General features: G+C 38.0%; 1 protein-coding gene across 10 annotated transcripts in view; it reads right to left on the bottom strand.

Moving 5' to 3' along the window:
* The window catches only part of INPP4B (inositol polyphosphate-4-phosphatase type II B), a 347,812-nt gene that overhangs the window by 297,540 nt on the left and 35,503 nt on the right, over positions 1 to 14,769 (bottom strand). For 7 of the 10 annotated variants that reach the window (XR_005819226.1, XM_040554775.1, XM_040554777.1 and 4 more), the window contains exons 1-2: positions 11,792 to 12,005; positions 8,966 to 9,024 (exon numbers count right to left, since the gene is read on the bottom strand). Coding sequence is in view for 9 of the 10 variants with exons in the window: in XM_040554775.1 (XP_040410709.1) it covers positions 8,966 to 9,024; positions 11,792 to 11,903 (171 nt within the window). In the remaining variant the exon portion in view is untranslated. Of the gene's footprint in view, positions 1 to 8,965; positions 9,025 to 11,791; positions 12,006 to 14,769 lie in introns of those variants that run through there. The other 3 variants (XM_040554780.1, XM_040554781.1, XM_040554778.1) reach the window with 1 other exon arrangement.

Here is a 14,769-nt window from a genome sequence, read left to right as displayed (position 1 = left end):
ACAGAAATTAAAAAAATAAAAATAAAAGCAAAAGAAAAGATGTTAGGATCATCTGGAATACAATTCAAAGAGCAGCACACTGATGTATATATGTACATACAGCTCCCCTCCTCTCTTCTTCTAAAAACAGCCTTCACTAATGAGTAATTATGTGGTGCAGCAAGCACTGACTAGCCAGAAGAGTCTTTGATGGTAGAAGTAAGATGCATCTACCACCAAGTTTCTCAGGCCGGCCGGTATCAATCGCTGTGCCGCTGTGAGATGATTCAAGCTTCTCTGCTTTCCCTTCTCTCACCATCCAGCTCAAAGAAGTCTAAACTGAGGTTAATCAGCAGTCCCTGCCTTCAAAATCCTGTTTTAGACAAAAAATAAAAGCAAGCTTTGTCCTCAGTGAATTACTGCAGTAGAGTGGGTTTTCTTAGGATTAGTTAACATTAGCATAATGCTCATTTGGCTGGTAAACTACAACTTACTTGAAGAGATTGCTGCTGCCATCTACTGACAATTTATAAACAGGAGTACACAGTAATTTAAGCAGTTATATTCTGAAAAGAGACAAATTTTTAAGTAGAGAAGCCCAGCATGCACAAGCTGGTAGCCAGACTACATTATTTGTCCAGCAGGATATAGAATCATGAACAATATTTCACAATTCTATGATTCATATCACACACAGGTTGCTTTCAGTGAAGAAACGGTTTAGCAACAGTGTCCTGACAACCTAGTTCCTGGTTTACTGCTTAATAAAAAAAAAAAAGACTCAACCCATGTGTTTTGATTTTAGAAAGAGTTGGGGGGGGGGAGGAAATGTGTGTGTTCCTTTAACTGCTATTCACTCAACACTAAAAAAAAAATTAAGTATTCTATTTCAGAGCTCTAACTTCACATTTTCCTCTTAGAAATAATAACCCAGTTCTGATGAACATAATCTGAAATGTCATAATCAAGCGCTCTGATTGATAGTTTTATCTTCCTACCATCTCTGTCACTGGAACATGTTGTGAAGTGAAACAGTTCTGCAGGCCAAGCAGCTCTTCCACTTCTATTCAATACCACAATACGAGAACTTGTACTTCAAAACACAAAATAAAGTGTTTTCATGATTCTCTTCAGTGCAAGAGAGTGGAAGATTGATGGATTATAGCAAGAGTCGTCACTTAGTGTAGCATGCCAGTCCACACATGTTGTTAGTCTTTCTCCTTCCCTAGGTTTCTTTCATGTGTTAAGAAGTAATTCACTGAGATAACTGCAAACTATTCTGGTTGCAACCTACTCAGAGACTGCTACGTGTTGTCCACTCAGCGCTTGCCCACAGAGCTTCAAAAGTCTTTCTTGTCTCCAATAACACACCCATCAGGTTTCTATTAGCAAAACCAGACAGGAAAGTTACTTTTGCAAGAACTAATTGATACAACCACATCTTATCTCTCCCAAGATCAGGAAAACAATCTTCCAGTAACTGAAAACACAAAGTTAGATGAACCCAGTTCAGAGTTTCAGGTGACAAAGAGATAGAAAGGAAATGTTCCTTCTCTAAAAGAATCTGCAGAACAGACAGCGAAAACACGAATACTTAGAAACATATACCGATTAAAAGTGAGATGCTGAAGTCAATGGAACAAGTTACAGGAAGTGAAATGATGTTCACTTCAGCCATCAAAAGCAATGGGAGGAAGAACTTGACAAGAAAGATTAAGCAGCTGTTTGATTCACGCTGAAATTGAATTCACGGACAAATGCACAGGAAGAGATCTCTGAAAGGCAAGGTGAAAGCATAGTTTGGGCAAGCCAGTATTGAGGCAGATCTAGATGCAATTTAGCACTGAAGAACATGCAGTTTTATCTTAAATTTTTTCCTCATATATACTTCAACTCTGGATACAGCACGCCATGAATCCTCCAAAGTAATAAATTTGAAGGAAGTAGTTGAAAATGACTGAGAGAAAGCAGAACAACAGAAATCAGTAGTGTCAGTCGGATGCGGGAACAAGAGAGACGCTTCTTAGCTCTTGTTGGAAAAGGTCATTCGAAGGAGATCATTAAAACCCAGGATGCAACTGCAAAAGATGTTACTGTAAACAAAGTAGTAATAAACTCCAGATATCAAAGAGAGTAACAGGCAAAGCAAGTGAGTTGAGGACAGGTAGGCACACAACAGGGAGGATTAAAGTATGCTTATGCCATAAAAGAGCTAGAGGAAAGAAAGATTAAGGAACAAGTTAAACAAGGGGTCAAAGTAGACACTAAAGAAAGGGAAGAGACGGAAAAGAATTATCAAAGCAGACACAGGTTAAAAGGTCTGCCTCTGACAGCAGTGGAAGGGAAAGGAGGGCTTCGCTATCTGGAGAGTAAGTCTGTAATATCTGGTGGCAGGAAGGAGAAGCAGAAAGAGAAATGAAGGAATCAAATACAGCAGGAAGGCAGTAGGGATTGCCAGGATCGTATTAAGCTGGGAGAAAAAGAGAAAGTCTTTCAGTTCATAGTAAAAATAGGAGTAAATACTCTCATAACACAGTAGTTATAAACTCCATTTCCAAGTACTGTTGGAAACGCAAGTGCCACAAATCAGCTCGTATACCTCAGTGGCACTGCGCATGCCCTCAGTAACAAAAGCTCAGTGAGCACTCGCCATACCAAGGAAAAATAGCGTTCTGGTGCCACCGAGATGCAGTGGTCTGTGCGAGTGCTAAAACACATGGGTCTGGGATAGCACTACAACCACTTCAGAGCAATGACTACTAAGGAAATCAAGGATTATGTTTGTCTACTCTGTGTTCTGCCCAGTTGTTTCAGACAACTTCGTGATCCCTGCATTATCTCTTCATGAGCAGTGTCAAGACAGCAGCTTCCTCCCTCCAGACACTGCATTAGCATTATCTACATCATGGTGTTTTAAGTGGCAATATGGGTATCACAACTGTCAACACTTAAACTAAAAAGTTATAGCATGGAGTTCTCTGCATAACATTCTTCTAATCCAGTGTGGCTAAAAACCTTGAACAGCCTTAAAAAACAACAACAAAACCCACTAATGACTATTTAAATTAAGGCATGCGAACAGACATTCTCAAGTGCCTTTACAACACAACATCAGAGATCCCACAACTAGTTATTTAAAAATAGGCCCAGCTTAAGTAAGGGACTTAAAACATACCAAGACATCTCAGTGATCTGCACACGTGACTACAGTTACAGGATTCAATATGATATGAAGGTAGAATAAGAAGCCTACAATGCAAGATCCCTTCTCTCAACAGAACCCAATTCATCTGAGTTCCTCACTGAACACTGCCTGATATTTAACTTACGTACAAATGCATGTGCTTTTATATACATATAAAAACCTCATTCCAACAGTATGACAACAATCCACATCTCAGTTAAGTGCAGGCACAAGTACGCATGTAGCTGGGGCTGAGAATGCTCCAAAACACACAAAAGCTTTTGGGCTATGGAAGGGGTGATACAGTTTTCAGATCTGACTGGGCCACGCTTCCGCCATTTTCTACTTCCTACTTCAAATCCAAGTCTTTCCAGACCAGCAACAACATATTTCACTGAAGCTTACCGGAGATATGTTACGTTACAGACATCGAATCACTTGGCTGCTTCTTATCTTACAGACATCGCAAAACGTGGCCACAAACAATATCATACGTGCAATATTTAGCCAAAAAACACATCAGCAATGACATTAAATCTCAAAGCAACGCTACACTGCACAGCAACCCTGACTCTGGCTGCTCAGACCTGAATACTTCAACTGATACAGAGCACGCTCTAGAACACTGAAACCACTACTGAAAAACGGTTTCGAAGAAGTACATCCTTAGCCAAGAGAGTCACTTTTATTTCAATACTCCCTGGAGAGATGACTAACTTACAGAATGCTAAGTCACATGTGCACTCATGCACGCACACACAGAAAACTCCATAGTCCAACGGAACAGAAGAGACTCCAAAGCTTCAATAGAAATACAGCAGCAATCTCACACTGTAAGAATACTTGAAAGGTAACAAATTGGAAAGGAGTATACTAAACCTATATGGCTAAGCTGAAATGCTGGAGATACCTTGTGAATACCCATCCGAATGCAGAAAAGATTGACATACATTCCCACACCTTTACAGCCAAACTTACATATACTAATGCCATGAGAACTTGAGTAACGTTTTCACAGCTGCATTACAATGTAGTTCACATCTGAACCTCAGAAGTGTGTCATTATCCTATTGTTTCTACCTTGCACATGGTTCTCTGGTTACTGATTTATGAGCCAACCTGCAATCTTTGAGGCTTTTCTGCCAACTGTTAATAATACATTAGAGTTGTGATAAATGCTCTAACAACATAATTTATTTTAAGCTTTGACAAACATTGCAAGAAAGCTTGTGATTATTGACAGCACCACCATTTAGATTTGCTCATTACTCTCTTCTGCAAAATCTTAAGCCCAACAACGCATTCAATTTAAGGCAATTCATTACAAAGGCAGTCTCAAAACATTCACCACTGTTTACCTAATACATTAACACCTCAGACATCAGGTGTATTATCATATTCCAATTTACACCTGTGCAGTTGTCTGCTATTTCTTCAGAGCACATCCCATGTTTTCAGGGGGTTCGGAACCAAGCACAGAGATTCACTACAGCATGAACACGTCATGCAAGTTTGCTACCACAACAACTTCTAGATTAGAGAAAAAAGACAGGTTCATGATTATATACGTGTAATATGATGACTACCAATTTACGGTACTTTCAGCACTCGTAACAGCTTTTATTTTAAATATTGTCAACCATATAACTAGGCTTCTTTCCTTCTACATGATTTTTTTAAATCAATACATTATAGAAGTCTTAAAAGGCAAGCGTTCACACACACACAAAAAAAGTGTCCAAAGTATCAAAAAATCAGCATGAGATTATTGAGCTAGCGCATGGACACAGTGGCCTAATAGACTGGAATGGTTACTTCTATATAATCACCAAACTGGAAACCAAGGAAGATTTACACAACAGACACTAATGACTCTGATAGAGAACCCACTAGACAGTATTGATCACAATTCCACTTTTAAATTCCTAAATACATATTCAAAACTAAGTAGGAATGTCAAAATGTTTACTCACTAGAACATAATGGACCCTCTGGAGCTATTACTGAAGAGCAAAACCATAATTGCCCTTTTTAGTATATCTTTTTATGTGTAGATTTGCAAACTAATTTGCAAAACCAGCTAACTATCAGCACCACGATTTGGGAATATCAGCATATGGGAAAATTAACCATAGATGGGTTAAGTGTTTTTTTTTTTTTTCCTTTACCTCAGCAACAATCATTCCAAATTCATACAACATTTTCTTAGCAAACAGGTTTTTGTGGGTTTCTTTTGTTTTGTTGGTTGTTTGTTATTTTTCCCCTCATCCACAGGTGCGAGAGGAAAAAATAGCAAAAAATACCACTGAATTGGGGTGAGGACTAGACAAGACTGAGAAAGGTTAAAATAATCTGTTTGCTTCTTTCTTAGAAAAAAAATATTCTAAAGGACCTGTGAAAAGAAAAGAGCAAGGAAATGACACAGCATGACATTTAGTAAGAAACAAGTTGCAGTGTTCTTGAAAAATTAGATATAAAAGAATATCATTGCTATAAATTCTCATCTGCAATTGAAAACACGTAAAGCCAGTACATAATACTGCCATTCTCAAAGAGGCTTGAAACTTGTAATCAAAAGTCCCCTATGTCAATGAAAAAAGGCCAATAGATCTACAATACTTATTATAGGCATTAGCTACTGTTACACAGCTGTCTTCATCCCTGTTTCCCACTTGCATGACCTCTAAAATAAAAGCACCACCCAGACTGGAACTGTCTAAAATTTAAGTAAATTAAACCCATCCCACAGGCTTTCAATGAGGTACAGTATTTTGGACTCCCACTTGGAGTCCAAAATAACCAACTCCATTGTTAAACCAAGGGAAATAAGTAGCTTTATCATGCCCAATAGGTTATTCTATTGCATGCAGATATGATAAAGTGAAAGAATAAACCACATATTTTCCCTGCACTGAAAATGTACTGCTGCGCTACTTAAGATTTACAGCACCCAGAAGTCGGGAGGCCTCCTTGGCAATTTTATAGCCCCGATTCCTCATATACAAGTAGTATAATTTATGTACATTTGAACTAGAATGAGAGTCTGTCATTAAACTATAAGCATTTGTGTATGCAGACACGCACGTGCCTCTGACAGCAATTAATGAATATCAGCAAATCAGTCTTCATTTCATGACAGCAACTTCTGAAAGTAACTGCTCAGCATTCAGATGAGCTTCCAGAACAGAGTTACTTTTCTTCCGTGTCGAGCCATAAGAAGCCAAATCAGGTTCCAGTAACAAAAATAGGAGTGCAGCTTCAACAGTGCTGTTCTGGGCACATCGTTCATGCACCATATCTCCTGAGTGTAGCAGAGGTTTCAGTAGGATATTTAAAAACATAAAATTGGCAGCTATGCCTATTATTTAAGATGCCTAACTTTTATGAGACAAGACTATTTTCAGTTGTTTATTATACTAGCAAACTACATTCCTAAACTCCAAAACTGATTTTGTGTGTCAAATATTGCTTCAGATGGGATCCCCTCTTCGTTTCTAAAATGAAATAAGGAAAAAATATAGGGTACACTCCCATCTGTTCCTGCAGCAAATTACTTCATTTTTATTTAGTATGACTATAAATTGCATTCTTTCAAGTAGGGATTTGAGATTTGACAGAGATCTTAGTCACAGAAACTATCCTTTATGGTATCCAACAGCAGAAACTTCTGAAAGTGACTATTCAACAAATTCCTAGAATGTAAGTCCACTCGGAAGTGCTGTATCATTTAGTTTGATATATTTCATGTCCCTGTCCTTCAATCACTCAGTAGTCTCTGTACCAAGTCTAGTAAATTCTGACATTTTTATGATGAGATACAGTGGGTGCTCAATGTACTGTTTTTCCTTTTTTTTTTTTTTTCCTTTTTTTCAGCAACCAGTCATCCTGTGGTAATTATTTGAATTTGTCCAACTTCACTTCCAGGTTTCACCCTTATTGTGACCTTCTTAAAAGTACCTGATAAAACAACCCTGTGAAAACACTTGGATATTCAATGAGTCACCACTCATCTTTTTGATAAGCTTATACTTGTCACATCTCCTGCTAAAGGTATTTAATCTTATTTGTAGCTTCCTTCCATACATAACCTTTGCAAATTTTGAAACTTGTTTAAACCAGGCAACCAGAGAGAGATGCAGTTTTCTAATGCTGACCTAGACATAAAGATCACCCACATTAGGTATGTAATTGATTCAGTCAAACCACAGCATTTCAACAGGAATTTCCTTTTGTTCACTGCAAGCCTAAACCATTTCAGTAACAAACCATTAGTTTCTCTCTCCCCGGGTTTCTCAACACGGTTTTGCATTTGAACATTGAGTGGACCTAGTTTGATCAGCAAATTAACCAGCCCTCTGAGATCAGCAGATATTCATCATTACATCCATATGCACCTCATCTGCATATTTAAAAAACACAACCACACAACGCATGAAGCTGAGTACCAATCCACACTAAACCCTCTAGTATAGTTAAATTGGCTCTGGAAATTTAAGTAGCAAACTGGTAGCTACATTAGCTTTCAGCAAAACTCTTATCCCTCTCTTCACAGCTGCAGAGTTGATCAAAGTATTTCTAGAAACTGTTTTTACAAAATGCCAGAGGCTCCCACAAAATTAGGGCACTTGAAGGAACATGGGGCAAGACGCAGTCTCAAACTCAAAGCCCTTTGCTAAAAATAGTTTCTGCAAGTCATACAGCAGAGTAAGATATGAGGGTATGACAAAGGGATGTCACGGCCTTGAGTTTACTTTCACCTACAGAAAACTTGCATGCCCTTTCACCATCCAAGGGAATGCAGCCACATGGCACTCGAGCCACAGAAATCTGTGTCATTTTGTTTGCATACATGCAGAAACCTATCACATGCTCCTTAACAGTGCTTTGAAAGCAAATACTCCTTTAAAATTAGACCACATGTACAGTTACCAGTATATTAAAAATAAGTCACTACATCATGTTGAAAGCCTTTCAAACAGAATATACAATCTCTGTCAAGCTGTATTATTGTTTCAATTCAATAGCTGATCCATACAGCACAGAAATATCTTAAGAGACAACCATAAAATACTTAGTTAACAACAGGTAAGCGTCTCAAGCCTTGTACAGTCCCCTAATTCTTCACAATTCCACGCTATTTTCACCCAAGTACAGAAGCAGTGTTCAGAATATCAGACAGAAAGGCTAAGAAAGTAGTTCCACTCTTAGTACTTGTTCCTTACAGAGGATGAGTTGCCTCAACTTCTATTAAACCCAAAGGCAAACGAGGGCACTCGGCATCTCCTGCAAGACTTCCATTATGTGTCAGGGTCAGACCCTATTTTAATAGGCTCTTCATTCTAGGTAAATAATTGCTCTTTACATCAAAGCAAAGTACTTGTGCATAAAGGAGGAGAGAATAATCCAACACTTCATAGCAAATTCAGTTACAAAACAACACTAAAAACTGTATTGGACTCTCAAACTGCATCTTGAACACTAGCACAATACCTCATTGAAGCTGTGAAATTTTTGCTTTCATTATTCCAGCAGATCTGATGGAGAAATTCTGGATTTAAAGCTGTGTACGTTATGAGCAAAACGTGGCTATAGACTATTTATGATTCAGCCAAAGAATGTTGATATCATGAAGAATACCTGGTGTTATAGAAGACAAACAGATTTTTTTTAATCTCCACTATTCTAATAATAGGAATTTTTGTCTCTAAAAGCATAATGCCAATAGCTATCATGAAAAAGGATTACTCAAGTTCATACAGATTAAACTAACACATCAAGAAAAGCAGTAGGAAAATGAATTACCTTATTTTTCATTAGAAAGAGCAGATTTCCTTTCAGTCGGCACCATCTCTCTCTCGGTTCTGTATGCAAAGAAGTAAGAGATTAATAAAAACAACCTTTTGTCTTCACACATTAAATGCTTCTTAAAGAAAATGCATTAGTAATAAAGGTCAGAAAAGAAAATCATTAACAACCAAAAAAAGCCAGCTTCACTCAGCAGCTGCCTATGTACAACACGCTGCTAAATGCCAAATAACTTCCCAGAAGGTTTCTTCTACTCTGCAGCTGAAAGAATTGGTGACTGCAGCAGACACTCCACTGTGTTTTCTCTGCTTCTCTGCTTTTTCCTCACACGGCAGCAGAAACAGCCACTTAAGCATAGTACAGCTTTTGCTTCCATCATTGGAAGAGATGAAGTATAATCTTTTTTAAGGCACAAAAAAATTTACTGTTTACTTAGATTAAGACATGCTCATCTGGATTTCCAGTTTTTAGAAAGTAGCAAGTAAGCAAATGCGACCTAAATATTTACAGTCAGTTCACTATTACTATTTTACTGCACTTCTTAAAAAGTTGAAGTGAAAACAACATATTTCTGCTTATACACAAATAGATGCATGTAATCCAACTTTTAAGAGAAGGGAATGTTTCAGAACTTTGGTGTGGGTGAAAAAAAGCTATTCTTACCAGCCTTTTTTTTTATTACATCTTTTTTTCTTGTTTTGAAAAAAAGAAAAAGCACTTCTTTATCCAGCTATAGGTATAGACAGCTAGATATAGCTATTATAAACATCTCATATGCAAATATAATATCTTTCAACAAACCCTGCATCATTTTAGCATTTCCTAGAAAATAAAGAATATTTAGCATAAGGGTTTTTTTTTGTTGTGGCCATGACATTTTTGGTAGTGAGCTGGTGGGTGTTGTAGGGTGGTTTGTGTGGGTATTTTTTTTGTTTGTTTGGTTTGTTGTTTTTTTTGAGAAAGAGGACATCTGAAACCTCATGTCTCCAGACAGCAGCCAACCATTAACTGATGGAAAGCCGGAAAAACAGCAGTACCCCAAGGACATGGTTGTTCCACAGCTGCCTCCAAGGAACTCTTGCACTTCCCTCTATGCTGGCCACCACTAGAGACTTATTACTGACCAGGGAGGTGTCTTGTTACAGCAAATAAATAAAATTCTTGTTTCCTCTTGGTAATTTTAATTAAGATGTTTCAATAGGGAACACTTCAAAGTCAGAACAGCTTTCTCCCACAAGTGGAAGACTTAATCCCAGACACTGGGACTTAAAGTAACTGATTTCAGCTGTATGCCAGGTTCGGTGGTTTTGTGTTGTTTTTAGGTGGGGGATGAGATTATTAATAATAGTTATTTTAGAAAGATTCATGTTGATGGATCTTCCCAAACCTACTGAAGTACAAAACCAAAAGTAATATACATTAATGCTCATCCACCAACTAAAATCTAAACCAAGTTATCACAGCTGCATCTGATGTTTTACAGCAGAAGTATGGGACCCTGCTTAGACTACATGCCACCCTCCAGAACCCTGCAAACATCAGCAGAAGAAAGGTATCTTATCACAGACACACTACAGATGCCTCTAGTAAAAGGTATATTTAAATAAGAATTGTGAAGTCACTACCTCGTAACAGCATGAAAAATAGGCCCCAAGATTAGTCATATTTAGCAATGACAAGTCTCTCAATGGATAGTACATACAGTGACTTAAACCCTTCTCTCAAGAGGTCCTAATCTGAATGCTGGGAGCTAGAAGGATTTACTGGGCAGTAGGATCATTCCATGCATGCCTAGTTTCTTAAAGATCTTCCTAAAAATCAACTAGCACTGACAACACTAGCAACAGGAGACCAGGCTACATGAATGCTTGGTCTATCTGTGATCAAAAGGTTTTTAGCAGCAATGCTAGCACTCAGTGTATGACTCAGTACATAAAAACGCAGCACATCAAAAACATCAGATATTCATTGGACACAGTCTGATAATGCTGCCTGCAATGAGAACACAGGGACAGAACCCCACTGAGAAACCCCAAAGCAGCCAGAAGAGGATGCTCACCCAGTACTCTGTCCAGAAAGCTTGCTGAATCCTCCATAGGAGACTGGTTATCAACTTACCTCATCATTACAAAACGTATAGAGTACTCTGAAAGCATAGCACAACATTTTTTGGCCCCTTATCATAACCAAGTCTATGCCTTTTTTTCCCCTAATAAAATCAAAGTAAATGCATCTCAGTGAAGATCAGTTCAGACAAGAGAAAATAAAACATTTACTGTTGCTGAAATTATTGTATTAGAAATGATTTTACAGCTAAATAGGAACTATTTCCTAACAACCACCAAGAGAACAGACATTTGTTCAAGCTTACTGGAAATAGAAAGACATTTAAAACATGATCATAAAAGCCAGAAGAAACCTGCAAAGGAGGTGGAAAGTGAGCAATAAAAAAATCTTATGACAAAAGAAAATGCAGTTTTTGCAGGGTAGGACCTGAAGAGCTGGATAACACTACGTACAGCAACTAATAACTGGTGACTTGAAGCCACTAGTTAGTAAAATTCTTTTCACTGAAGAAAAAGTAGTTTTAAGGCTCGAGTACTGTTTGTCGGTTATATAACAAAGGATACTTGAAAACTTGAGTAAACTAAGGAGTTGCTTTTTAAATGTCCTTATTTAGAATGGTATTTAGCATCACTCAAGCATCAGTAATGAAGAAAACTGAAGACACTGAGACGTATGTGATTAGTGAAACTGTAAGCTGACAGCTGCAGCAAACATGCACATCAACCACAGGTAGTTTTCAACTCAAGTAATTTTTACCTATTAATTTTTCATCCCCGACCACTCTGCAGATCTTCAGTTTTCCTTCCTTGTCAAAACAACCTGATGGTCGCTTGGCCAGCAAAGCCAGATCTTTAGCATTGAACCTCATTGAGTTGGCAGGGAAGAAGATGAAGACAGCAAATGATGGAGGACAATAACGGTGCTAGTTAGTTTGTTGAAGAAGAGCAAAATCTAAGCAGCAGATATGAAGACCAACTGAAATATTAAAAAAAAAATGTTGCTGTTTATTGTGATTTCATTTGTGTTATGCACTGCAAACACTGATTTCTTCCATAGTATGGAATCTGTACAAGAAATAAGGAAAAAGCCCTAGGTCAAAAAATAAGCCATCTTTTCCCCATACACATGCTTGTTTGTGTTTGTTTGGTGGTGTTTTTATTTTTTCAAAAAAAATTAAACTTGAGTTTAGCTTTCCAGTGCCCCTATAATGTCATGCTGAAATTGTAGTTTGATGCATTAATTCCACAATTTAACAAGACCACTAATATATTTTGGCTATAGGCACGTAATAAATAGAAAGTTCAAATATGCCATCACGTGGCATTGTAAAGGGGAAGACTGCCTTGCTCTTCCATCTCCTTCACAGGAACGGTAACTCTAAAAGAATACCAAGTGTAAACTATTGAAACTTATCACTTACGTATTCATGTTGTATTATACTGTGACTCAATTGTGCACTAAGTACTTCTGTTTCGATCATGGTATATATTTATAGTTTTCAACTACTTTAGAACATTTTCTTCTGTTCTCAAGAACAGAGTTGTGCCAAAGTAACCAAAACAATTTTTATCGGAAATATATCTGTTGAACTTAGCAGAAAAAGTTACACGATACCAATCTGAGATCATCAACTCCCTCATAGCCCTCTGTTCATCTGAAATTATTTTTAAATTAGGTTCAGTAGCTGTAATTTTCACCAGTGGAAGTTGTATGGGGAACAAATATTTTTGTCTAAATTGCAGCTACTACAGCACCATTTCACACTGCTGCAAGGAGAAGAAAATAAAGCCAGAAAAGTACTTTTAGAGATCTTTTTAATCTCCAAGACATCCTATGCTCTTAATATCCAACCCTTTTTTTTTTTTTTTTGAGAAAGGCCCTTACAAAAGTTGGAAAAACCATATAAAATCAAGTAACATAAGCTTCTCAGATAACTTTTAATACTCCTGCACATTTTAAAAGCCTAAACTTCACCATGTGTGGACCTTAGGGATGGGAACTGGCCTCGCAGATGGGAGCCTTTGTTCTTTATATTCTTTCTTGGATCTAGTTATCCCTTACAATCGATGACTTCTGCCATTATTTTTCCCTCCAATCAACAAGCCACAGCTAATTCCAGTATCACTACATGACTGAAAGCAGGCCAAGCCTTACTTTGTACATCATGAAATATGGACAAGTCATAAATATGATGTTCAGAAAACAAATCTCCAAATACATTTTTTCCTCCTAGAAAGGTTCCACAATTCCATGGAGAACTCCTATAAAGCTATTTGAAGTTTGCCTTTCATTACAAAAGGCCCTTGCAAGCAAGAAACCAAAATACATGCAAGCAGTCCCACCATGTATATAAGCATCAGAAAATTGCAGCATCCACTCCTCCAGGAATTCTTCCTCCTTACTTGTCTTTCTTGTTTTCCCTTTACTGTCAACAGCTATACTTATTTTCCAAGCCCATCTTCAAGCCTTGGACTCCATCTCATAATACTGTTGAGATGATCACCTCATAACCTTATGGTCATCACAGAGTAACCTGCAGTTTACAGCATACAAGCACGCTGCTGTCACCAAAATGAAGTACTGCCTCCAAATGAGGCTCCATGCAGGTGCACCTGCTCTCAAGTTTTCTAAATTGATGGGCTACAAGTGGGGAAAGATGAGTCATACAGAAATCACAAAAAGGATATTTATCAAGACTATTCTAATGCTACAGTCATATTTAATGTTAAAAAGCTCATCCATCAGAGATGGAAAAAAAGTTGAGAAAGGACACTGGCTTGGCCAGCACTATAAACAAAATCCAGTCCTAATGTCCTGGTCAGCCTGTTGCAAAGGGCATATAATCTGCAGGAACTTTGGGACTGGGGTGTGCACACTCCCAGTAGTCTCTCTGTGCTGAGTGGAGTTCATTGTCAGTTTTGTTTTATGGACACAGATTGTATTTTGAACACCAGTGCACACAGTACTTACAATGGACCTGTTTGATAAAAAAAAAGCACTCAACAAGGTGCATATTTGTCACCTCCAAATGTGCATTTGCTCTTGGCCAATCCCCCTCCCAAGTAGATACCTCGTGCACCATTCTGATAGCTCACTGGCAGCCACCTTCTTTCAGAAAAGAGTTTTAGCAATTCAGCCACAGCTTAATTAGCTGTTTTTGAACTGATTTGTTCAAATGCATCTTATATAGACCTCATAAATCCACCCTAAACAGCATCTTCAGCTATATACAGTTAGCTTAGATTGCTTCCATCCTTTTGGATAACGTAGAGAAAGCCAGACCCTAGGAGTCTAGTCCCAGATGGAAAAGTCACTGAAAACCATCAATAACCAAATAAAACCTACAGTAAGAAAGCAATGAAGGTTACTGGCTAAACTCTAATTATGCTTAAATGCACTAATTACTGTAAAGCACAGACATCTGTGCTCCATATAGAACCGCAAAGCACAGAAGACCATGGGAAGACACAAGCCACAAACCACTATTTAAGAAAGCTTTTGCTTTCCACCAAAGAGAAAACAGAACAATATTTTGGGTTTCCAGAAAGGCTATTAGAAGGAACAAAGAATCTCCACAAGGAGATGTGCAGATCGATTTTTTTTTTTTTATCCCCCCACCCCCCCCCACCCCCACCCCGGGGGGATGGTATCTCTCTGCACTCATCTGTTGGTCAAGTGGTAACTCTCTAGAAATTTCTTACATTTCATATCCCTTACTGTGAGTAAGAGCCAGA

This window comes from Cygnus olor, chromosome 4, assembly GCF_009769625.2.
Source record: "Cygnus olor isolate bCygOlo1 chromosome 4, bCygOlo1.pri.v2, whole genome shotgun sequence".
NCBI lineage: Eukaryota > Metazoa > Chordata > Aves > Anseriformes > Anatidae > Cygnus > Cygnus olor.
Note: the sequence above shows the minus strand (reverse complement) of the source record. Positions and strands in the feature narration are given on the sequence as shown.